The 27,079-nt window shown below is 40.8% G+C and overlaps 1 protein-coding gene across 2 annotated transcripts in view; it reads right to left on the bottom strand.

Moving 5' to 3' along the window:
• Window positions 1-7,050: 7,050 nt before the first annotated feature.
• Window positions 7,051-27,079, bottom strand: part of CUNH14orf132 (chromosome unknown C14orf132 homolog) — a 33,376-nt gene continuing 13,347 nt past the window's right edge. For both annotated transcript variants that reach the window (XM_054276174.1, XM_054276173.1), the window contains exon 2: window positions 7,051-7,726. In XM_054276174.1, coding sequence (XP_054132149.1) covers window positions 7,502-7,726 — 225 coding nt within the window. In that variant the 3' untranslated portion in view covers window positions 7,051-7,501. The remainder of the gene's footprint in view (window positions 7,727-27,079) is intronic.

Below are 27,079 nucleotides of genomic sequence, written 5' to 3'. Positions count from 1 at the left end.
TAGAAACCAACCCATGTATTACAAAAACAATACAGAGAATCCCTGCAAACCTGATAGTGTACAAAACAGGATAGCAGAGAGAAAGCACAAGAGAATTAAATTGTTCAGGATTATTAAGAAAAAGTAACAGTGCATACTAAAAGGCTCCTGTAAAGCTGCTTTACATGAAGAATATAATTTCCATATGACTGTGATTTTGTGTGAAGCACAGATGCTTTCAGAAGTGTTACTATTTAGCTTTTTTTGGCAGAAAAAGCCCCAAATAATTAGGCAGTATTTGAGATAACTGAAAAACAAACGTAATAGGCTACCTCACAAAGCTAACAACCAGATTTATTTACATAAGCTTCACACTTCACTGAGACTTTGTACTCCACTCCTTCTGAACTTCCAAACTTCAGAACTGGAAGAGGACTTACTTAGAGAAAGAACAAATATTTCTCAGGTTGGGTACTCATACTAGGAAAAAATAGTGCAACTGTTTGCTACATTATATACCCTTCCAGCATATCTATCAAAATATTCAGACTTGGTTTTATTACCTTCTCATTTAAAAAAAATACAGCATTCTGCTTTCTTTCTTGCTTTTGATTAGGAAATTACAGACATTTTTACATTTAAAATAAAAACCGCAGCAATCCACGGCTAGTCCTGCAAACTGATCCAGTGAAGCAGATGTCAGAAGTACAGCAGAAGTGTTATTAATGGAGTCGACTCCAGGTGGAGGCAAAGGTTCCTCTGGATGGAGCAGCATGCAGGCTCAGGAACTTCAATCATCCTTATGAAGGCAGCAGCTGAGATGGGTTTTGGGCCTAGACTTGAAAGAGTTCAATGTTATTTGTTCATTGGTGGGAGTGAACTCCTCAGGAAATGCGATATCACCGTAATGGCTGCAGCTCAGGAAGCTCCCAGAACACCAGGCTGCAGAGCTCCCTCAGTTCTGGCAGAAGAATGTGCTTTCCTTTGGGTACAATGGCATTTCTAAATGCTCAATCTGGCTGTAGCAGCTTGGCTGTGTGTCTGAGAACTGCAGGTGTGATTAGATTTGAAATAGCTTAGCACATTGTGCCTGTTTTTCTTTACTGAACAGGCTGCTCTTTAATGGCCCTGACCCCACAGTAAATCTCATGGAGCTTTTCTGTTCTCCTTAGGGCCCACTCCCACTGCCCTCACCTGACCCCAAGAGCATTACCACTGATTCTGATCTGCTAACAAAAAAAAAGGACTTTGAGGTGGGAAAAGCTCAGGAAGTGCTGGCTGCAGAACAGTGCAGTGGATCCATACAGTCTGAATTTTTGAAAGGTAACTTTGCATTGTATGGATACTGACAACACAGTTACCGAGCTTCACAGCCACATCTTGCCCTTCTGCTTAGGGCAAACACTTTGTGGTTTGCTAAGGCAGATAATGATTAAGATTTTCTCCCAGAAGAGGCCTTGTGTCACTGCTCCTTGCCCTCACTGTGGAAGGTCCTTTCTCATCACTAACCTTACTCTCAGAGGTCAGCCAAGGAGCTGGCTACAAAGGGCTGAAGAACACTGCTGGCTTCCAAATGCTCACATGCTCTGACATCAAGGAATGAAAAGAATACAGCAAAGACAAGGGGAGAAATAAAATGAAGGCACAGAGACTATGTGATGGTGGCAATGAGTTCAAAGAGATGGATGTGAGTTCAAGGGTAATATAGGGAGGAATGAGGAATGATAGAGACTAAAGGATTGGGCAGTGACTTTGGAGACATTCTGTGATTCTCTTGCTTGTTTCTTTTCTCAGCATCTTTAAAGTCTGGATAATAGGAAAACTGAAGATTAAAATGAGACAATGCTACTGTACAGACAATACTTGACTCATTAACATTCCATGCTTAAGAAAATAGGGTTGGTTTTGCTTTTGCAGGACTAAGCAGAGCTTTGGGAGGTAAATCCTATATGTATTCTACTAACACAGGAATGTTTTAGAGTATTTTCTACAACTGAAAATAGCAGCCTGGGAAAGACAGAATGGGTGGCACAAGCTCTTAAGAATTCCAGAAGAAGGGAGACTATTTGTGCTCACACAAAAGGGTTTTGCTACCAACAGCTCAAGTCTGCCTATGTCACTCAGGAAAAACTGCCTTAGAGACATGTCCTTGAGATGATTGTGACATGTTTGTTTTATCAGGGTTTTCTTTTCCAGTTCATGGCTGTGTTGGTGTAATTTCCAAACCAGCAAAAGTAGTTCTGCCCATGTTGTTTCAGTGTAAATGCTCTGGGACAGGCCAGAATGAGATAAAATTGTCATACATTTTGTTCTGCAAAGGCAAATATTTCCCTGGAACCGCTTATGTAGGTAATTGGACACTTGCTTCTTTTATTTGTGCCTGAAGAACCACAAACTAAAATGGGACATGGCTGGTCCACAGCTGTTAGGAGTTCCCTACATGTCCAGAGAAGAGCATAGTGGTGACTTCATTTTCCCTGTTTTGTGCTGAAAAGAAGAGGTAAAAGGCAAAGATGGGTTGTGTGAGGAAACACAAAAAGTTAGTGTCAGATTAAGGGCAGTAGAGACTTTAAGGTTCAGGATGCCTTGACTGCTTTAGGATGTTCTCAGACAAGGGGTAAAGGGCTAAATGCATGTTCAACCACCCCTCTTTTGACCTTATGGTTACTGAAAAATGTACCAGGAACAATGCAGCTAACAGGATATTGATCTCTGGCTCTCCTGTGACTAGAACAAATGTCCTTGTTTCCCTGAGGATGAGCAGGCTGTGAGGGGACGAGGGACAGGCTGTACCTGGAGGTTCAGCTCCCACTCAGCCCTGGCTGTGTGTCCAGGGAGCCAGCAGGGCTCAGAGGGACACAGCAGCAGCTAATGAAGCACTCAGCCCTGCCTGTCAGAACCCTCGTGGCTGACATTATCACCAGGGACCTCACTGCCCTTTCCTTCCTGCTCATTAATCACATGAAATCCAATTCTCCAGAGCTCTGAATGTTCCAAAGGCACAGATGCATTTTGATCTGGGATTCTGATCTTTAGTCCATTTACCTCAAATGGAAATCACGCCTAAAAAGAGCAAATTTCCAGATTCTACTCTGTGATTAGCCACAGGAAATTCAGTCAAATTACCTTGGATAAATGGACAGTGCTACATGAAATTAATAACTCTCAGCGGCCTACAGAGAAATGTGAAAAGGATATTACCAACTGGAATTGCTTGAGTATAGCAAAATGAAAGCTTTTAATAATAGACAAAATACATAACAACCCAGAGACTAGAGGCTCCTGTTTTCACTTGGTCCCAGACACAAAGGTGTATTTTTTTTTATGTTCAAGAGGTGTACAGGGCAAGACAATAATGGCTGGATGCTTCTATTCACTCTTGATTTGGGGCTGATTGTTACAGTCTGCTTAGCAGCTGGGTGGGATGCTGACTGCCCTCAAGTCCTATTGCAAGTGTGGATTTTGGAGCAGGGATCTCATTACTTCTGAGTTATCTATGACCTCATCTGCCCACGAAAAAGGCTAAATGCCTTTTTTGTAGCAGATGAGTCTCCCTGCTACTAGTGTTGCATCCATTTCAAAATTGGTTTTTCAGCTTTGCAAGCGTGCTGACACAGAAATACAGGTTGTTAATGCTGTGGGCAAACACAGGCTCCTACTTGCAGATAAAAATATGACAGGAATAGCTCTAGTGGGTTTGCCCACTCAGTTCTCCTTTCTAATGTGCCATTGCACCCACCTGAATAATTGTTCAGCCTTTAGTCTCTTTGCTGTGGTGGCTGCACAGCTGCTGTGTCGAGCAGGTGGCTGCTTTGAGGAAAAAAATCCTTTAGAGGGAGTTTGATTATTTGGTATGTTGCCATAGATCCCTAGATCCATGGCTAAAAGGGAATTATTACCCAGTTTGTCTTCCTTGGCTCATTGAGAACTTTGCAGGGCAAAGTTGCTTCTTGTGTTTGGATGATGAGGTTGCACAACAGAGCTGGAGGTGAAACACCCCTAGAGGTAGAGCATATAGAAAGTGGTTTGCTTCACCTCTCACAGAATGAACTGCAGTCAGGATTTCCTAACTGCTATCTGTGCTACACATTTTTAACTGAAGCACTGTTCAAGTGGAACCTTTTCTCAGGCTCATACACAAAGTGCTCAGCAAAGCACAGAACCCTGTTCTTTTAAAGAAAGGCTTCAGAAAACAGCTCTGGGGAATGTGTCTGGGCTTGGCTTCTTCATCACTCCTCAGTGAGTGACATCAATTATCCAGCTCCTGTCTCCAAGGAACAGAGAAACGACAGTGCTCCAAGTCAAGCTGTGTTGAGAGTTCAAGAGGCAACATATTTCACAGGACCATAACTGTGAAACATCCTGCACTCAGCACTGCTCCATTCCCCTCTGCAGCTTCTCTGAACTTATTGATGAATTAGTCCCCTTTTTCAATGGTTTCACTTAAACCTCCACTAACCTCCCAGAAGAGACAAGTGGTTGTAGTGCACAAAGCCAGAACACAACATCCAGAAATGCAGTGTGCATATTGTCACTATCAAAGTAAAGCAGAGCTGGAACCAGCTCTGCAATTTGGGGATCTTCAATACACCTGACAATATTCCACACTCACATGCAGTATCCTTGTACCTGCATCCTAGAAGTAACTCTTCCTCTCAACAGAGAAGCCATACAGTTAGTGTGTAGCTTAACTATGAGGCAGGAATTGCCTGCACTTGCTGCTTGTACCCAGCTTGCCATGTCACCCTGTCAAGCCAATTACTTAAATTAAAGTTTTGTCTGGCCCTTCTTGACAACACAGCCTCTAACAATGAAAACATGTATGATGATGATCTGGATGCAGGAGGTGGAACTCATTGTTTTCCAAGGCTCCTGCTATTACTATCAGTTTCACGTGAAAGTAGGGCATTTTCTTTGGGAAAAGCAACACAAAAGTGTCACTTGGTTTCACTAGCAGAATAGTGGTTTTTTTTGCTGTTCCCTCTCAAATGCTTTTCTTCATGGTTGAAGAGTTTAGTCCAGTGCTCTGGGAGAGAGATGCAAACATTGCTAATTGCACTAAGATTAATATTCTAGGAAATTTAAGCAAAGCACTCCACTGGCAAATTCATTAGGCAGCAGAATAATCCCACTGGGCAAGTACCATTGTGTCAAACTGGTTTTAGTCATGGTGGAAATGTTTTGCTCTTTATGCCAAAATGCTTGCAGGATCTGGCCTAACTAGACAGCCTGCAGGAACAATGAAGACAAGTCCATGAGTAACTGATACAATTACAAAGGCAACAGAACATCAGAAAATGGTTGGGGACAGTACATTACACTAAGCAACATTTTCACAGATCCTACATGTTTACACACACGACCTTGTCCTGCTCAAAATTCTTAATTGGAAACTTCTCTGCAGCTTTCCAACAGCTTCCTTTCTGCTCAGCAAGAATAAGGAGGGATGCAAAAACAAACAAGGTAGATAATTTATGCAGCTCCTCTGCTTTTTGTTGTCCTGTGGCTATGAAGGAATCAATAGCTATTTTAGGAAATGAAAATAATAATTTTTCTTTCATCCTTAAGACTACAGTTATTTTATTGGACAGAATTTGCTTTCTTTCCCTCTGATCTTCCAGAACTGGAGCTCTTAAACTTTTTCCCAGTATAGGTCTTGTCTGTCCTCAACCATCTTCACAAAATCCTGCCTCCAAATAGGGAAATAACAACACACACAGAAGCTCATAATTGTTTTCCTCAGCCTCAAAATAACCTAATTTATTTTCTCCCCACTGCTAGCTCTGTTTGCATCTTTCCTAGCTTTAAAGGACAGTTCATAGAGAGGGAAAAATATACACAGTGACTGCTGAGTGGTTGTAAAGACTGATTTGGGGCATGCTGCTTTGATTCAAGTAACTGTCCACCAGCCCTGCAGGAAAATGGGTTTAAAGAGAAAAGTGGGAAATCCAAACCTCTCTATACATTCAGCAGCTCATAGCCCAGCCTCAAGCTCAGTAGCAGGCAAGTGTCAAAAATAGTCTCTGTTCCTGCAGACAAGGCTTTCTGGAATTAGGGTATTAGCTGTATGAGACAGAAAACCTAGACAGTACATGCAGACATAGAAGAAGAATTTGTCTGCTGCTCTCAAAGTGCATACATTTTATGTATTGTTGCTTAATTTTTATGGGGGTGAAGGAAGTTTCCAACAGTGATGATTTTTTTTTCCCCTCTCTCAAGATTTTACAATTTCTCAAGCAAGGAAAGCTACAGCTTGTCTCAAAAAGATACAGCTCTTGAAAATGAACTGCCCATGGAAAAAATGCAGTAAAAATGTTGCCTTTCAGTGGAACAAATCCAAAAGATAATCAGAGTCATTACCTAAAGCCAGTTATAAAAAAAATCTCGTCCAACGCCCTCACCAGAACCCAGAGATATATTAATACTGAGATACAAGCACTTGCACATCTGACACTTATTAATTTTCTTGTGTTGTTTTCACCCCAGGACATACCTGACTCTTCAATTCACTCCTGCAAGAGCACAGACATGACCAACCTTTCTTTCAATTTTATCTTTCTCATAGACATATTCACTATAAATTAGGCTTTACAATTTTTCCATCATTCTTTCAGTACATCAATAACCTTATGAAAGCACACAGCTGCTGTAAGAAATCTGGATTGCAGTCCAGTGAGATGAGAAGTGTGGTATTAGGCTTTTGTTTCCTGGAAGGAATGCATATACAAACCACTGCAAACCAGTACCTCTAGACAGAAATGGGAACTTGTGCTGCTACTCTGTTTAGCATTTTCTCCTCTGAAATTCAGAGCAGAGCAGCAGTAGCTGTGCCTCCTCTTGAAGAGCAGGCAGGTTCAGCATAAATGTATTGATTACCAGCTCCAGTTACTGAAACTGGAAGGCAGGTAACAGACAGCCTGCATCTGCCTGTCATGGCTGTGAGACTGATGATTTTGAGTACAGCCCAGGAGTCTGCAGCCATGCTGAAGACCCACACATGATGAACTTGGTCTTCATCAGAACCGAGCCAATGCCAACCACTGGGTCCATCAAGGAAATTAAGATGTCCAGAAAACACAACCTGGAACAATTCCATATAATGTTATACCACAGTAAAAAATGCACACACAAAAAGAAAAAAAAAAAGCTGACAAATTGCAGAAGAGCTGCTAGAAAAATCTACAGTAAAAAATAAGCACTTTCTATATAAAATCTCTCTGTATTTACTATACCCAAGTTGATCTCTCTTTTATTACATTTCTATACAAAATTGCTATCGGCTCTGTTCTCAAATAAAGCTCTCACCTCCACACTATTTGCATCCAAACTTTCTGCCATCAAGACTTAAGATGATTAACTTGCATTTCATTTCCATGACTGTGGCAGCACTTAATCAACAAAGTCTCTAGTTATATGTATTTATATAGATATACATGTATATATACACACATACATACATACATACACATGACAAATACTGTTGAAGATTTCCTTTCTTCCAGTGTTTGTAGTGACAGTCATCCTAGAAGGTGAAGGCATACACCACTCCCACAACCACAATATTTCCAATTGTTGCTATTATTGCAATCCATAACAATATGGCATCATTTGAAGAACGGGATGTCTCTTCTGGTGGATTCTGCATGGAAGAAGCTGCATGGACGTTGGCTGATGAGTTAAACAGGGAGTACTCTGTACTAAAGTCCTCGTTGGGTGAGTCCATAAAGGCTCCTCCCATAACAGGAAGCTGTGAAGAAAAACATGGCAGAATCAGACTGAATGCTAATATCTGCTTTTGCATTGTCTCAAAGTCATTATCAAAGACTAACCATTAGCTAACTTGCAAAATTACTGAGATTTCATGTGCATGGTGCTAACCTGTCAGGAATATCACAGACTATAATATTTCTGCCATTTCTGTTGGAATCACTATTATTGAAGAAAACCTACATATAATACATGCAATATACAGAAGAGCTAGCATGCAGGCTAAGTAATCATATGCATTTAGAAGAGATACCCATATACACAAAGCACTCACATACCAGAATGTGAGTTGATAGCAAGGGGATTGTTTTGTGACTACCAGCAAAGGTATCATGTCACTGCAAGACATTGCACAAGCACAGCAAGGATCTGATGCAGAGAATTTGTGGTCCTCTTATGCATCACTCAGAAGCAAACTCTTGGTTTATGTAGAGATCATGTAAAAAAGTTCTTACTGTAAAAGAGCTGGAGTGTACTCAGTGCACTAACTTCACTTGCAAAATACAGCACTGCAACAATCCAGGATTTATAAATCAATACAACAGAAAACTTCAAACTGGATTTTGAAAGGCTCCATCACAATGCAGGAAATGGCAAATTTCTAAAAGTTTTTCCACACCAGAAAATGTTCTGGGTAAGATAACAGTTACTCAATCTTTTGCAAAGATAAAGGAAGAAGAAACTGTTTAACCATGTCCTTTTACACGTTCCAGTTGTCTTTCCAACTTCATCCTAGATCACAACACATATTCTTCAGGGTTCAAGAACTATTTTACTTTTACATAGTGGTATAAAATATGACATCCTTCTGCAAATGAATGGATTCCTCATTCAGGCAAGAGAAGGATACCTACTACATTACAAAGACCATTTACAACTAAAAAAGGTTCACACAAAAGCTTCTTGCTTCCAGCCTTGTCCCTTGTATGTTTGGGAATGCAGAGCTGTAAGAATCTCCCCTGACTCACTGAGTGCAGGCTCCAAGTCTCATGTAAGTATAGGACAATGTTTCAGAAAAAGCTGCAGAACATCTATTTCACATATCTATAAATGCTCAGGACACAGGTTTCTGAATACCCTGTAAAAAACCACGAGCAGTGGGGGTATGGAAAAGCCCAAGTCTCTGCAGTACTCTCTAACCAAACTCTGTCAGGGCTGTAGCACATAGGTAGACCAAATCCACGGATTTATTGGATAAAAAAACCCAGAGTCATATGTCTAAATCTCTCTGCCAAAATTCCATCATGGCACAGATGATTGATCTTGAGCAATCAGTAAAACCTAGACATCAGTGCATCTTATCTACATTTCCCTGTGAGTCCAGGGCTCCAGGGAAAGCCGAAAACATCTGTGAATATTGTCCTTAAGAACCACCCTCACTGCAACACCAGCCAACCTTTCCTCCCTCACAGTGGTTTCCATGCTGCTGCTGTCATCCAATCTTTAGACACAATCTCCTGTTTTACACCCTATTAGTAAGTGCCTTTGGGGTTTTGGTATTAATTTTCACCTTTCTCAACAGGGCTCTCTTCCACTCTAATGTCAGCACTACTGCTGAAGTGACCACAGCCTGTGAATAACAGAGGAACAAGCCTTGCCTTCATTCAGCCATATCACAGGAGGCTGCTATACCTTCAGCCCTAAACTTCCCTGTCAATACTCACTGGGCTGAAAAATCATCTCTTAGCACTCTGTCCTTCCTCTCCTGCATCACATTTTGATTCCCTCAGCAACCTCTCCCTTCGGAACCAAACTACACCCATTCTGGCTGTGTGCAGCTGTGCTATGGAGGCTGCTGAAATGGACAGCATGTGAGGATAAACCACCTCTGCTCTCTATACTGGCTGAAATCTACAGACAGCACCAAAGACTTTGATAGTCTGAGAATGAAGTAATTTTTTTTGCTTGCCATAGGTAACGTTTTAGAGAGACATGAAAGACAGGCTCTTTTTCAAAGCTGACTGCTGAACAAATTTCATCTGTACTAGAAAATACCATGTCCCATTCAAAATTAAACAGAGAATGATGAAAGACCACAGTGGATATGTCATGCTACCTAATCCACATTAAATAAAATTATCTTTGATATCAGATATGATTAGACAAAGGCAGTTTACAAGAAACCAAGCAGGAAATTGCAAAAGTAAAGTCTGATACGTTCTCCCTGCATCACAGATTTTTGCTGGCAATTTCAACACAGTGTGGTTTAAAAGAGAGCAAAAGCTTCCATTTCAAAAGCCCAGCTTGATCTCTTGAATCCAATTCCACCGGCCTTTTTTTATGTCTTGGGATTTGATAAGGAAAGCACTTCTCAGTTTTATCAAAATTTCTTTTCATGTCGAGATTGCCATAAAAGGCAGCTCTGACTTCAAAAAGAAGTGTATTTATGTAGCAATGATGCCATGTAACAGCTACAGAGACTCTAATTAAAGATCTCTGCTCCAAATGACAGGAATACATTTACCATACTGGCAGCAAAATGCTCAACCTGAGGTGCTTGCCTCCTTAACAAACCACTTTAAGGCTATCAGCATTTAGGACAGTCAATTCTGCAAAATCTTTCAACAGAATCATCCCTGGTATAGAGGTACACACACAGGTGTATGTGTCCAATATGGTGGGAGGTCATAAACACAGTTCTGGTGATTGATACCTGGATTTTGGGCCAAATATTCTGTGCTCTCAAGGAGTTATTTGAAATGACAAGTTTCCACCCTGTTAGTTCCCCTGCTGCTGTCACAAAGGCAGGGAGCATCCATGTAGCAGCACAGCTACACAGCACGCTGTAAATTATGTCAAATCTGAATCTCCTTGTACTGTCTAAGGCTCAAACAAGCTGTCTGCACCATCTGAGGGGAGCACATGGTGAAACAGCTCATCTGAATCTCTGAAAGGCTTGAGGTGACCTGGTGTAAAGGACTGACATTCAGCACCTGGCACAGGCTCTTTCTCTAAGACTGAATTCCAGTTTTTCTGTTTTTAGGTCAGTAGCACTTCACCACAAATCTGGAAATAAACCTTCCTGCCAATTTCCCATTTGCAAAAATTATCTCTTGCTAAATGTGCATTCCCCCTTCTGACTGCTCCAGCAGCCTCACATAAGAGCAGGAGGAACTGCCATATGGTGTCCGAGAGAAAGTCCATCTCCCTTGGGTGGGAGTGGCTCCAACAGTGGCCATAAATAGATGCTTAGGAGAGTAACAGCACAACAGGAGAAACATGTCTGATACTACCCTTCATAACTCACAGCCTCTGACTGTTTTCAGCTTAGGAAGTTCATAAGCCAGACACCATTGCTATGGATTTAATAACTTGCAAAGAATTTTGCTACCATGAACTTGTCCAGACTATATCTGATCTCATCTGAAGCTGAGCATCCTTCTCAATCTGGCCTCTTGGTGCCACTTAACAGTCAGGGTTGCTCAGTGATTAGAGTCATGTAAATCATCCTTGGGAGATATGCCATCTCTCCACAGGAGAGAGGGATGATTAGTATCAATGGCAATCTATCTTTTTGGTAGATTAAATTCAGTGAAATGAATCTCATCCTCAGTCTTTATGTCTTCATTCTCCCATAAGGTACAGTATCTTCCCTCTGCAGTCTTATTTGAGATTTTACTTATTTGAGACCTCCAGACCTGACACTAATGGGAGTTGTGAAGTGCTTGTAATTAACAGTAGGCTAAGGACAGGAACCTGCAATTCTCTCTGTGACTGCTCTATTTTTCTGCCTGTGCCTCTGCAAAGCAAATACATGCCAATTTACATCATTCAGAACCTTCACCCATGTCACAGCCATTACAGTGACCTGCAGTCTGTTTAGCCTCAGAGGGTATTTATAGTTCAGGCAAGGCTGCCACCCTCCCCAGGAGCACAAGGCAAAGGGTTAACTGGGAAACAGGACAGTGAGGGACAGGACAGGAGCAGACCAAGGGGTAACCCTGTAGCACACTGTTTGGAAATAAAACTCCTTTCCTAGAGGCTGTATTGACATTGTTAAGTAGCAGTAATAGTACATTGCTTGCTAAATGGCTTCTGGGACTGGCAAAGAAAGAATTGAAATCATTAAATAGCAACAGGCAGAAAACCAAACAGCAAAATGTCAAGTGGTAATGAGAACACCCACTGTGCTGAATACCTCCCACTGGCATGCTCTGGGGTCACGAGGAGAGCAGCCCTTGAACAGCTCTGTGATGCACTTCTAGTTAGCAGAAAAATCCTATTTTATAACCAAAGTGATCCAGAGGAATGAAAACCAGCATGTCAGGTACCAGTCACTGATGCTGTAAGTATGACAGCATTCTTAAGCAGCAGCATATAAAATCCATCTCTTAGTAATAATATTGTTCCATTTCTTTGAGAATCAGGTGTCTGACATTTTTTCATAGTCAGCTAGAGAATTGTGACACTTGGCTGCTGCCACCTTGTTGGGAACCCAGGTTAGGCATAGATATTTGAAAGCACAGCTGAATCTTCTAGTGAGAAACTAAGAAACCTCAGCAGCAGCTTTAACAGCTCTGCTGTATCTGCTGTCCCCAAGCATCACTCCAGGAATGGGATGTTAACAGGTGAAAAGTCACCACAGCTCAGCTGTTGTTTTGTAAAATCCATGTTGCTACTTCAGAATATCTAACTTTCCAGTGTTTCTTTTTTGTTAAATTTGAGATATCATCTTTTTACAAGATGGCATGATTTGAATACATAAAGTGAAATTATTATTTCTTTCTGCCCTGGTAACACGTGATCACTGCAGTGCATATTTTGTGTCTGAAAACATTCCATCTGCACTCATAAATTAATCTAACACAGTTGCCAAAGGCAGTAGCAATGTATAGGTTCACAAATTCATCATAACAACATCTTAATTCTTAAGCTCTTTTTAAATAAATGTTTTTTTACTAAAGAGACACCCCATATGACCAGTATTCTGCCCACAGTAATTCTGTCTCACAGAAAAATGCATATATAGTCTTATCTAAAGCACACACTGTAAATGAAGATGTGCTATTGGCTATTATTGATTTACAGGTAATATCTGGAGAACCAAGTTCTTCTGTTCACTGTTTGTCAGAATATCACCCTGCTGTTTAGAATGCAGGCTGGGTGCACAGTGACAATCAGAACTTGTTCTAGGTTCACTGCAAGTGGATCCCTTTGAACACATTAAACCTACACACAAAATTAACCACCGCCTAAGGCAATCCTCTTTAATTTAATTAAATATGTCTAATTCTGAAGAGGAAGAAAATGTTTTATGCACTTAGTTTCACATTCTCATTTTAATTGATTCAGATTCCTGCTTCGCCCTGAAATCACAGTCTTAGATTGACAAGCTTAGAAAAAACAGCTGCTTATTTTCAAAATACAGTTGTCAAAATGTTCACCCTACCAGTGGCAATGGAAAATTTTCACTCCTACATGGAGGCATCAGGATTTCACCTGTTATTTTAATCTTGTTAAAATCTTTCAATTTTATCAGTCTCTGCTTTTCTTCCAATCCATTCTATTCCTAGGACCTGTGCATTACTTCCTTCACTGCTTTCCAATCCATGCTAGGCTAGATACAGGTCTTTGTCCTTGTAGCTTATTGCACTATTCAGAGTTGTTCCATACCAGCAGTATCTCAGATGCCGGAGGTCTGAGCCTTGCTGTTGAATCACACACTCTAAGAGCTGCCTTGATCAACAGATGTCTGGATGTTTAGGAAGGAACAACCCAAGATATTCCAAGATGCTGCAGCAGACACCAACTCTGAGTTTGCTTTTGGCTGTAAAACTGGTTTCCCTTAACTGAGGTATTCCCACAAGGAACTGAGCTCAGCTAGACCAGCTGGCCCTAAGCTACTGCATTTATGAGCACAGGTCCTGGGCAGGCTGCAGCACCTCTCTGTGGAAAGTTCCCCTGCTGAATCAGCTGCAAAAAGCAGTGTAGACAACTGGCATGAAGACAAGTGAAATTTTCACTCTCATATTTCTGCATAGGTAGCATCCAAGATATCCTAATGATAAACATGCTGTGATTCCACTCCTGCAATTTACATCTGCCTAGTGCCTCGTTGAAATAGCTTTTTTATTTCAAAGATCCCTACTGCTTTTCACTATTATTTTCGACCAACTGCTGCTGGATTTCATCTTCCAAGTGCATAAACCTGAGAACAAACAAAAGCCTTCTTAATAAAAAAGCTGACAGTAGCTGACAAGTCTCAAAAGAATACAGAGAAGTTTCTCATACCACCCCTGGTCCCGAAAGTTCCTCCTCTCTTTCCAGCCAATGCTAGCAATGATGCATCAAGGAAAAGAGCAAGTTTTGTCAGCATTGAACAAAAATTCAAATTTCTGTGAAGAAGCCACAACTGTAAGTCACACATAATTTATATTGTGAATCTGTATACCTTAAATTGGAGGGAATGGTGAATATAATGAAAGAGTGCAGGGCAGCCAAGCAGACTGCTTAAACTATCTGAATGTCTGTGGAACAACTGAAAAAAGCAGTATTAGCTGACCTTCTATATCTAATTCAACTGATGTCAATGTCCTATTGTGGACACCACAGTGGGGGAAAAGATGTCTGGCCTCCATGTACAGTTACAACTTTAATGCTTCCAGGAGAACATGAACATAAAAGAAAAATATATAAACAGAGGGAGGCTGAAAGGCAAGCATTTATCAAAATGGAAAACCTCAGTGGGAGGGTATAAAACTGACCATCAACGTTATCATCAGGAGGAGCTATTAAAATCTGTTTACAATTTCCCAAAATGGAAAACCAGAGGACACTTCACATCATGTGTAGTCACACTGGGAAACTCAGGGAGAACAGGAATTCCTTTAGAGATAAGAGCAATTTGCAGAGTTGGAACAGTTTAACACAGAACATCATTCTGGAAGACCTTCAAACAACAAGCCTCAGAGTTTAAACTCTACTAATACATGAAAAGAAAGAGGTAGTGATTATCTCACTGCTTCCAAAATTTTGGCATTGGTGACTTCAAAGCCAAACTGCAGGATTTAAGTGGACTTAATTGTCTCCTGTTTTGATCCAGGCTGGCAATTTCTTTCTGGCGTCAAGTTCCTCTATTACAAAAACCACCCTGAATTAAGTAAACAAGCAAGCAACCAGCCAACCAAAAAATAATCCTGGGAGGAGAAAAGGAACAGTACCTTTGTGTAATGTTTTGATGTCCCAAGGGACAGCTTTTGGGACAGCAGGCTGTATCACTGATAGGATAAGCAAGCACATGGCTGCACAGTATCAGTGGCAGGTTCAGCTCTTATGCAGAGAGTAAGTGGCATGTGCCAGAGGGTAAAGAGGAAAATAAGAGTAACACAAGCTGATTGTAATGGCACTTTGTATCTGCTGAGAAAAAGGCATTCCTACCATAAACAGAAAAGCCACATCATGGGCTGTAAGTAGAAAGCCAAATAGCAGAACTCAAGAAAAAAAAGTATTGGAAAATAATTGAACAAATCCTAATCATATTTCTCAGAGTGAAAAAGGGCTGCTCAGATCCTTCCTCCACTGTAATCTTTGCAGCCCTGTTCATCTCTAAAGAAATGGTGATGACTCATTATCAATTTGGTGATGTGGCCAAGATTCTGGGTAGCAAAGAAAGAGACTGACCTTCATATTATTTCGATTTTCCTTCTGCTCCCTCTCCTTTAGCCTAGCAAGATGCTCAGGCTGTTCTCCAGGAGGGTGGGGGGATGTGTGGAGAGATGGGAATTGGCAGCCATTCACAACAAGGGAAGCAATGACAATTTCAAAAGCAGAACTACTTTGAGATGAAAAATTGTTTAAACCATTAGACTTCAGGCATGGGCAAAAGTAACAATTTTGTAATTTGCTGTATCCTTCAGTATTTTGTAATCAGGATGCTTTTCATAAACACTAAAAATAATTTTAAGGGGCAGGTGTTAGGAGCTGGAACTTGGAGGATGCAGCATTTTGGACATCATGTTATTCCTCTAGAGGAAAAAAAAAACTGCACAGAAATTCCTCTATGTTGCATATGCTGACCACTGCTCAAACCAAAACCCAGGAGCAACAGAAAAATCTTGCATGTTCCTCCAATCCGTGCTACATGGCCCATGAAAAATTAATTGGCTGAGATTTAACTAAGCCATACTAACAGGCTTAGCTATATTTCATCACAGAAATTACTTACTATTCCATGTAGACTCAAAAGCTTTCAGACCTTCCAAACTATAAATCTCATGTATCTTATGTTACACAGCAATGGCTGTACTGCAAAGACAAGTTGAGATACATTTATCTATTGAGAGAAGTAATTACTACCACTGCAGCTCAGCTGTACCTAATGATATAACACAAATGCCTCATTTTCAGCATCTTTGGGATAGACACCTTGAACCTACCTTCAAACATGGTAAGAGTTAGGTCACTGTAATAATGCAAACACACTGGGAAGAATTTTATTCTATGATTTTATTCCAGAGATTAATTCTCTCATTGAAAATACTTGCAGGCATCCAATAAAAAGCCTCAGAATGGAAATGAAGACAATTTAAGAGATTCAACTTATTTCATAAAGATTATTTTCCTTAAGCCTATATATTCTATCAGATTCTCTGAAAAAACAGCAGAGAGAGAAAACTGGTAACGATGTCCGAAATATTATTTTGGCTATGCAGCATTTTTATCCAACATTTTTTCGTATTTATTTTTTCTTTTCCTTTCATTCTCATGTTGCATTACATCTTCACAAGCAAAAGAGTGGGGAGGCCTGAGGTATGCTGAGAGAATATTTGAGGTATCTCTCTTATGCCTTATGTAAGGCTATTTTTGTAAATATTTTTGCTTGTGTAATTGGCACCTAATTCAGGACACACAACAAGCCTGAGAGGCAAAAAAACCAAGGTATTCCAATTGAGGTGGACAAAAAATGGAGAAAAACCTGACACTATGCTATTCCTCTTTATGTCTGGAGATGCTTAGGGTAGCAGCCAGCATGAAGAACAAGCAAAATAGAGAGCTGCTTCCAGGAAGAAAGGAGGACTGCCAAATGCCCCTACTGCATACACTTCATTTGATGGAATACCAACATGTGTCAGGCTGGCATCCATCGTGATCCCATCAGGCATATTAGCCTCAACATATGGCTTGAGCAGCCTACAGACTACACATTCCTCTCAACTCATTCTGTAAGTAGCAGTTTATAACTAAAGAGGCACAATTTGCTTAAAAATTAATCCTATTCCCTTGCATTTTTTTTTCTTGTGAATGAGCCAATCACACATTACACAAGAGAATAAAAACTGGAAGGTGAAACCATGTTGATGATTTCCTAATTTTGAGTATTTGAAGAGTAGTATTCACTGGGCTTAGAAAAGTTCCATCCAACATTAACTCTTTGTTGAATATTATGAAAAAATAAAAGCTGGATCAAATGTCAATCTTGAGTGCTTAAGAGCTCAGTGCCACCAAGCAATCAGTTCAATCTTCTTCTAGGATTTACTGTTCCCATAGCAGAGCCCAAGAAAGAGAAGCAACATGTATTTCTCTTCCCCTTTGGTGCAAGATCAGCAGGCACGACAAGAACAGAACTCACAATGACTTAAAATAAGCCTGGCTCACTTTGCTTTGAAGCAAAAGAGAAGAATCCATGCAGGACATTTCACTGTCTCTTTGTAGGGGCAGAAACCTTCATCAAAGTGTGAGAACAGCCAGCATCAGAGCCAAATATTCCATATGTTCTCACCAACCCCGATAGTCACAACCCAGGTTTTGCTTGTGTACCAGGACCATCAAGGGATGATTAAGTGTGGCTGAACTAGACAGCAGCTGATGACAGCTTTATCATGCCAAACAAACACAGAACAGCCAGGCCATCTGTGTTTGTGTGCTTATGTTTGAGATTGTTCAAACAGTTCAGAGCATATTACAGAAAAATATAATAAATTATGCATTGATTCTCTCTAGATAAGCCTGTCTATATATGTATAGGCAAAATAGCACTCCTTAGTGCCTGAGATACTTAGGATGGGTACAAAACAATGTTTAATTTATTATACAACTGCTTGTAATTCAATCCTTGTGCTTGGAACTCTTGGGGCTGCTCAGGATAATTAAAGCCATAGATATGTAACAGTTTTCCTCAGGAAGTAATGTTTTCCTACCCAAAAGTGATTTCTGTAAAAGCTTGTTCAGTTATTCTTGCGTTATGGAAGGCTGAGCAGGGAACAAAGAAAATAAAGTCAAAATGTATTGTATTTGCATTTTCTTCTCATTTCACTCAGTGGAATATGAATTATGGAATCACTGCTGGTCTGGAGAACTGGAACAGTTGAGAGAGAAGTGATTTGGTATTCTCACATGCCTGATGGAAGATGCAAGTTCACACTCCCCTGGTGTCTTAGGATCTCAGGATGTTTGAAGAAATGTTTTGAAAGTACATAAACAGGAGAGAGATGTTATTGTCCCTGAACTTGACAGCTGTTCCTGAGTATGCTGCAGTTTAGGTACTGAAGAAATCCCCCCACCAGAAGAGTGCACCAGTTGAAAATCTTTCAGGTAAAAGGTTTTGAAAAGCAATCAGGAAATGGGCTGGCTCCAAGGTCAGGCAGGCTTCCTCCACAGCCTGAGAGCCAGAGTAAATGCAGAGTCCTCTGCAAGCTGAAGCTCAGAGCCTTCTGAACCTCAGATTGGCAAAGGAGCAAAGCAGCAAAACAGCTACAGGATACCTTTAAGGTGCTTTAAGAGACAGGTTCACACTGAAGCAAGACACATACACCCATGTAACTTCAGACATTTACACATGCAATTTTGTGATGGTATCTTGTACCGACAGATGCAATTTTAAAATAACCCATCTGGCCAAAAGCAGTCTAAGACTGAGAATAATTATCAGCTATGGGAACACAAAAAGTAAGGTGTAGTACCAAGCAAGTGAATGGCACCAAAATCCAAAACTCTTGCTTTTTTAAACCCTTAGTACAAGCCCTGCAAAAACAGTTGGGGAAAAAAATAAATAAAGCCTGGCAGAAGCACAACACTCTCAGCCCCAGGAGATGTGCACATGCATGGCAGTGCAGCTCCCAGCCCTTGGCTGGGTTCTGCAGTCCAATCTTATATATTCAAATAATGAACTCCCTGATCTAGATTGTAATACTCTTACCCATGCTGAGGTTTTATTTATGATTCCTCTGAACTCAACTTAATTAAAATATCACTATCTCATTTTATCAAGGCAGCAATGAGTGCCCCATAAAAAGATTAAATGATGGAGGAGACAAAAATTGGAGCATCCACACAGATTTTCACCAAGGAGCCACTAGCTCTGAGACAGGTGCAGATCAGTTAACAAAAAAGTTTGGTATCCCTGCATCATTCAGTGCAAACTTAGAGCTTAATGCAGCCCCTGATAAGGGAGAATTTTAAAAGAAAAGTAACAGGCAAAGGGAATGTCATTGGACATAGGCCTATAACAATCTGAAGGTTTCTGCATGCTGGGGAGAAAGAGGGCTCTCCCTCACCCAGTGGCCTGACAGGTTCCCATCTGCCATAGAGGGATCTTCCCCAGCCACAGGGAACCTGAATTGCAGCTCAAGCCTTTTTCAAGCTGAGCATCACTCATCAAAAATCCAGCACAGAAATATTAAAAAGCAGCATGGGAGTAGTTCAGTAAAACAGTGCAAATATGTAGTACTTGCAAAAATGCAAGCACTCCTCTCATCTTTAATCATTTCTATTTTGAAATGCTGGATTGAAGATCTTAATTTCAAAAATATCTCCAAGAGACTTGTACATCCCACACCACTATTCTATGTCTTGCATGAATAAATCCAAAACACAATGAGGCACTGAGAGCTCAGGAAGAAAATTCACAAAGAAGAATTATTACAGTGGATGCCACAAGAAACAATTAAAACCATCAGCAAAAAAAACCCACAGAGGGGGCTTAATTCCACCTGGTTTGCCCCCTCAGAGATGCCTCTTCAAAAATATTCTCAAAATTACCATCCAGTCAAAAGAAGGTAAATTTAGGGATTTAAATTGGACATAAAGGGAAGAGATCCCTTGAGAAGACATTTATTGCTCTCCATTGGCAATGTATGGGAAGGTAAGTACCTAATCCTAAGGCAGTGCACACAGTGCTCATTTGAAAATCTGTACAAAACCTCAAAAGTGTATCTCATTATGTGCTGGAATGGGAACTTATTACCTATTCCTATTTAAGGATATTTCCTTACTTATTTCCTACTCATTTAAAGTTTCAGAGTTGCAGTAAAATTGAAATATATATCTAAAATTAACTACACAGAACCATTTTAAATGTAACTAAATCAATAAACTAGTAGTAAAAGGAATAGCAGATAAAAATGAAAGGATTTTCCAAAAGTAATTACAATTTCTCCAAAGCAATTTTGCATTTTGGAAGTGCCCTGCAAGTCATGAGTGTAATATGAATGACTGTACTTGGAAAGCAGAGTCAGAGGGAAAAAGACACATTAGGTAACATAGAGGTGACCATAATAAAAAGATTACCACGTTCACTCAAGATAAAATGAAATCAAGTTAGAAAGTTTAAAACATTTGAAAACCCCGAAGTTTTCTATGTATTTGTTGGTAGGGCTGAACTTAAGATTTAACAGAGTTTTTCTAAGGCCTGAGTAAGATCTTTGCAACATGGATGCTGCTTTGGGTGTTTTCCTCCTAGCACAATTCAATGCCAGATCAATTGTCCCATGAAAATAAACTGGAAACCGTGCTGTGAGACATTTCCTGACTAGGAAGGCTACATCACTGATCCCTGCATTACATCCCACCAAGTACCACTTACCAAGTTAAGACATTACATATTTATTGTCTTGTGTATAGAATTAATTATAGAATAAAACCACATTTAATCCATCTTGGTGCTCAAAGAGCATCGTGGAAATATAACTGATAAAATGCAATACATCAGTGCAAGATGTCCAGATTCAGAGCAACCTGAAACCAGAAAGTATTCCCCTTGGAAAGAACTTGAACATATTCAAGAAGGTAGTTTCATTATCCTGAAGGGAATCTCTGAACAAACTTGTTTGATCCAGCCTGGAATACAAAACACACTTCTATGAAACACACATACAATGATAAAATGTAGCAAGTCAAAGCCCTCAGAAGGACCTCAAGAAATGTCCCTGTGATCCCTAAGAAGGACTGGGTCCCAGTAAATAAAAGAGCAAATGCAGCATGGTTAAACTTTAATTATATTTGGCTCCCTCAAAACAGATGCTCCCAGACAGATTTCTGTTTTACCCACTAATGCCTGTCATGCACAATCATGTCACTGATTTCAGAGGGTTGCAGGGTTTGCACGCTTGCAGGCAAAACCAACAAGACACAGCCAAAGAATATTCACAAAATCCAACACCCTGCTTCAACCAACAGGGATATTCAGCCACTGCAACAGAGGGAAGAGAACCAGACTGTGCTGAGCTGTTTCAGGAAGGGGAACAATTGTCAGACTGCTGGTGTCTGTCACAACCCCTGCCTGCAGGAGCAGTGCCCTCCTGACCATGCTTGGGAGGCAGCAGTGTGCTGCTCCTGCTCACCCTCCGGTCTGGGCTCCGGCATCATCACTCACTGCTGAAAGGATAACACAGGAGAGAGATGAAAAGACTAACAGCTAGGCAGGGGGGCAGAAGGAAGAGGTGCATCACAAATATGTGCAGGGGAAGGCAATCTGTTGGGACATCATATATGCCTTGGGTATTTCCCATTGTCTCAGAGCAAACTGCTCCCAAGAAATCTGTTTATCTGATTACTTCAGATATGACCCCATAAAATTTAGAGTGGGCCTTGGTCAACTTCAGCTTTCTGTTGCAAGATCTACAAAGAATGTGATGGGGAAGGGAAGCACTCATTCCCAGTTTGAGGGTGTCTTTCATGCTTGGGTCTTACCAGCTTGGATGAGAACTCATTAAAGTGGAGTTTGAGTGTGGAGCTTGAGTCTGGTGCTATGCAGCACTGCTGCCATGAAGCTCATTTCAATAATTTTTATTAAAATCAGCTTGTTTTTCTTGCAGCTTAAATAGAGAAGTAATAGGAAACAGAAACAAACACTTCTGTCCCACTCCTTTGGTTCTGGGGGTGGACAGAGCCCTGGTGTGACTACACACCAATTCCTACATACACATTAGGGACACCACTGAGTTTAAACATGTTCTTCAAATACCAGGTAGAGATCAGATCCCACCTGTGTATCCCAGCTCTGCCCACAGCAGCACTTTTCCCCCACAAGGCACTAAATTACTCCAGCACTGAGGTAACAAAACCAGTCTCACCATCTCCAAGGTGAAAGCAGAGCCTGGATTTTGCAGAAGAGTAAGATTCCACCTCTCACCTTCCATCATACCCCACCTCCTTCTGTAATCCTGTAGTGCAGGCACCATCTGTTTCCCCAAAGGGAAGGTGCTTGCTCTTTGAGGAATGTAGAAAAACAGGTTTTAAGAACACCACAAGTAACCTTTGTCCATATAGTTATACACCCTGTAAATCTCACCAATACCCATCCTTTCTATTTCAAGCTTCTTACAGGTGCTCCATAAGAAAAAAAGAAGGAAAAATAACAATTCATCCAATTCTTGATGATCTGATGGAGAAAAAGAAGAAATAAAATTTCTAGAAAGCATTAGAGTGCACAACTCATTACTGAGGAAATATCATTGGGTCACTCTGGCCTTTAGAATAAACCACTACCTTTCAATGGAAAGTATAGTCCATATTGTGTTGATAAAACCCTTATCTATTGGAACCAAGCCCTGGCTGCCAATTGACTGTGGCCTGTGAAGGCTCCAAACAAGATGGGCCCTGAGCCAGAATCTGTTCACATGCAGAGAAACATCAGCAAAACCAGCCAGTCAGGATTTGTGTCACAACAAGATCTGTGTTACAAATCTGATTATTTGCACAATGAAGGAGGAAGAAAAAGGAAAAGTGTAACTAATTTTCTTTATGGACTTTAATCTTCTCCTTTTATTCATATTTAAAGTTCTTTCTTGCCTTATCTTGTCTGCTTTGATTGTAAGCTCTTCAGGAGTTTTTGCACATTTTCAGTGTCCACCACAGGATCAGCTCATGAGTCTTTAAAACATTACTAGGATTCATCTCACTTCCAATTCCAAAACTGCCTTAATCCTTAATGGACTAGTAATATTCTGATGTTAATTTTTAATCATGCTCATCTACAGCTTGTTTCACTAATCCTAATGAACCAATGGCTTCACAACACTGAACAAACTCTAAATACAGCAAGCTACTATCCTGCTGGAAGAATAAAAGTAAAGCCAAAGGCTGATCTTGAACACCTTTCACCAAGAGGCTAAAATACAGGGGCATGCTTTTCAGAAAACACAGTGGCTTTGGTCAAAGGCTGCTTGGCATTCTGGGGCTGAAAAGTGCACAGCTGACCCCTGCTGATCTCTTGTTATGACAGCAGAAAAGCACAAAAATGCAGCATTGGCATCTGCCAACTGTACTTGGGCATCCACAGACAGAACAAGATGAACCAATATGAGCTGACAGCCTTAAAATACTTATCTGATCCATATTATTTTCATCTTGGGCCTTCATTTAAACCTGAAATTTAGATGATGACGTTTCTTTCCTTTGCAGAAATGCAGAGAAGATATTTTACACATTAAAAGTTTGACATTAGCAGAGTGAATTACAGGGATATTGATGTACTCTGATTTCTCCAAAGGTTACTGTGATCTTTTGTTGATTAAGAGACATGATGTCACTGAGATAAATGCTTCAGTTGCTATTAACAACATCTCCCAGTGACACATCAAACATTTTTACACAAAGTGCTGGATAACATAAGGAAAGGTTACATCTCATGTCAAAGAACAAATTCTGTGACCTTAATGATTTTGCTTTGCATTACAGTAGAAATGTAAATGCTTGATTTAAGCAATACTGATGCATTATTCTTCACAGTTCAGAAATCGAGCACTAAAAGACACATGTAAGAAAGCTTTTTCCAGCCTTTACATCTGCTGGCCATCTTGTTCTTCCAAGTGAAAAATATATGAAGGAAAAGAAGCTACCAGGAAGACTAAATCTATTTTTAATAAAAAATGAACTGCTATTTTATATCATGATTTCAGATGATTATATCATGGCACAAAGTGATGAATGGTAGATTCATGATGAATCTGCCTCATTTTCCCATAAAGATACTGAAAGTGAAAAGAAATTATTCTAAACCAGACAACTACTAACTGGACCCAAACCACTCCAAGCCTATCTGACATAAAACACAGAGGTGGTGACTTCAGTTCAAGGTGAGAGCTCCCTCTTCCTAGACATTCTCATTCATACCTCACACACAAGCTTTTTCTACCCTCTCCAAAATCATGGAGTCAGCATAGAATGAAATTCTTGTCTTCGGGACTCATGCATTTGCTGAGAAGATACAAGACAACCTCATCTTTCACACAGCCAACTACAAACTCCTACTGGGTAATCTGAACTTGTTGCTCAAAGGATTTGGTTAAAAAGATGGAGTGAGGGGGTGCAGAAAAGGTACAACCAATTATCATTTGATCATGGAAGGCCTGGAAAGAGGAAAATAGATGTGTAGTCCACCTTGACATATGCTTATAAAGACATAATTTCAGTGACAGGGTGAAAATCTAATCAGATTAACCTGAAATGGACTATGCAAATGGAGCCCTTGTAATGCAGTGATGCTGAAAACCGGATCTGAACGCGTGCTTTGGAATCCAGATCTGAGAGCAGATGCATGTGTGATGGCACAAGAATGTTTTTATCTCAATTACTAAAAATGCTGCACTGAGGGAAGAGGCGGGGCATGCTGGCAGGCAGCTGCAAACAGCTGTGAACAAGCTGCCCTTCCCCACTCACAGCGTGCTCAGCAGGACTGCCCAACCAGCAAATGAAGAAGCAGGGGAACTCAGACTGCTTCAGTGAAAGGAAATTTGCATGAATAAGGATATCCACAAAGCAATGATTCCTTTCTGTCAGCTTCACTGCATTGCTGCTGAGGTGAGAGCATTAAAGCTGAAGGGCTAACAGGATTTATCACCACTGTAAGCAGCTTTTGGAATTGTTCTCTAGTTATCTTCGTTACTTAAACTAATTAATAAACTAATGACAGTCTCTTATTGATCGTCATTTAAATTGGTTGTTCTTTTATTTGTTTGGCTAAACCCCTGATATGAAGTCATTGAAAAGGCTGCCCAAAATGAGATATACACAGGCTGCTGTTAGGCTTCTCTGCAACCCAGTTCATTGCTTGGAAGAAAAGGACATTGCTATCTGGAATACAGCAGCTGGGTGATAAACAGCCAGTGACTATGGAGAATTTTTGGGAGAATCACTGTCAGACTGACAGCTTCAGACATATATGGCTTCATGTATGGGAATAAAATTATGCTTAAAAAATCCTTCACAATGGTGTCAGTGGGCTGAATATTCAAATGCCTGTGATTTGAAATGTCTTAATTTTTTTACTCTATCTAGGTAGTAACAATTCTAGTTAAATATAAGGATCTCATAGGACCTGTGAAAATAGAGAAAAAGGTCTCGATAAAAACCCAAGAATAAAGGAATGGGAACAGGGCAAAGATGGAAATGAAACAGAATTCCAGCTGGAACTGTTGTGACTGTTACACACATCAGCAGTCCAGCCATGGCCCAGTATTTTACCTTCACCTAACTTTAAAAAGGACAGTTTTCAGCAGGTATTGTGGAAAAGACCCCATAAAGCAGCTTTGCTGTTTGTGTGAAACTAAATACAAGGCTGAGGACATATCTGGGAAAAGGCAGCTCTGAAATATAAAAAGTGATTAATGGATGAGATTATGGCAGCTGGAATTAGATGAGATTTGGAAGGGAAATACAGAAGAATGGATGAGATGATTGATACAAATGTTCATTTATTATATAAACAGTTCTCATTTGAGACAGATGAAGAAAATGCCAAACATGACCTAACAAAACAATTGTTTGTTTTTTTGGTTAATATTTTCAAGTTTCCAAATCTTCAGAGCACTTCCAGTTTGCTCTGCATTCAGTGAAGTGCAGAGTGCACATCACTTGCTTATTATTTCCTCAGCTTCTATTTTTCTCTCCACAGGTCTGTGCAAAGCTAATTTTACTTACGGATTCTGAGCAGTTTGTGGGCACCGCACTCAGGCTGCCTGCTCTGCTGCAGAAGCAGCTATCACCAAAACACCCCTGACACTGCCTGCAAGACATATTAGCGAGCGGATTTACATCTGCTTGTGACTCCTGTGTGGCTTTTTTCAGTTCTGCTGTATGTGTCCCACATGTGACAGCTGTAAAACAATGTTTTCAGCACTGTTTCCTCTGGATCATGCCTATATCATGCAGGCAAAGCCTGTGTTTGTTCCCACCGATGATTCACAGCTGCTCTCAGCATTGAGCACTCAGTGCACAGAGTCACAGACCTGGCAGCAAATGTGTCACAAACACCCCTCTCCTGGATTTCCCTTTTGCTCTTCAGTGAAAGGCACTTCTGCTCTGGCAGACAGGGGCATTCATGCCGGTGGGCAGTGGCAGATGGGCAGCAGAAGAGCAGTGCCAGCCCCCCAGTGCTGCTTGCCCACGTGCCCCTCGGGACACAGGGACCCCCGCTCTGCCCGAGGCTCACAAACAGGGGCCACCTGCTCCTGCACGCTGGCACCATGGCCAGGGCTCACCCTGTCCTTGTGTGGCAACAGGGTCAGGTGGCATCCTGTCGCTGGGGGGCTTTCCTGGGCAGGGAGGAAGGTGAGGGCTGGCTCCCTCTGGTCAGCATCAGGTTTATATGACGTGAATGCACATATGCCCCCACTGCTGCTTTGCTTCCTGCTTTTTAACAGCAATTGTTCCCATCAGCCTGTCTCTTTGAGAATGTATCAGGTTTTTCAAAAAATACATGTGGATGCTAACTAGTGGCTTCTGTAAAATAGATTAAAAAGGAAAAAAAATCCAGTTCTGGAGGATTCAGGTTTTTGCTGATGGCTACCACAACATAAATCCAGTGCATGGTTTGGGCAGCATAGGCCACAGTTAAATTTGTCCTACAAAAATAAATGTAGCCCAGACTGTATATGAAATAAATACTCCTATAGCAAAACCAGTTCACATCACATTTGAAAGATGACTCGGAATTGTGCTGCTTGAAGCACTGGTTCCAGTAATTCCAGGGATCACAAAAGCAAGTCTAATTTCTGATAATTAGAACAACATTAAGTGGGAGGCGAAAAAAAAAGCCAAATATGCTGACTGCTGACTGTTATGCTTTGGAAGTTACAACCAGGTGCCTCCAGGGAAAGGCAGAGCTCTCCTAATGCTG

The sequence above is a fragment of the Melozone crissalis genome, unplaced genomic scaffold (assembly GCF_028551555.1).
Source record: "Melozone crissalis strain CALT ecotype California unplaced genomic scaffold, PUWL_Pcris_2 ptg000018l_1, whole genome shotgun sequence".
NCBI classification, from domain to species: Eukaryota; Metazoa; Chordata; class Aves; order Passeriformes; family Passerellidae; genus Melozone; species Melozone crissalis.
This window is presented reverse-complemented; position numbering and strand designations above follow the sequence as displayed.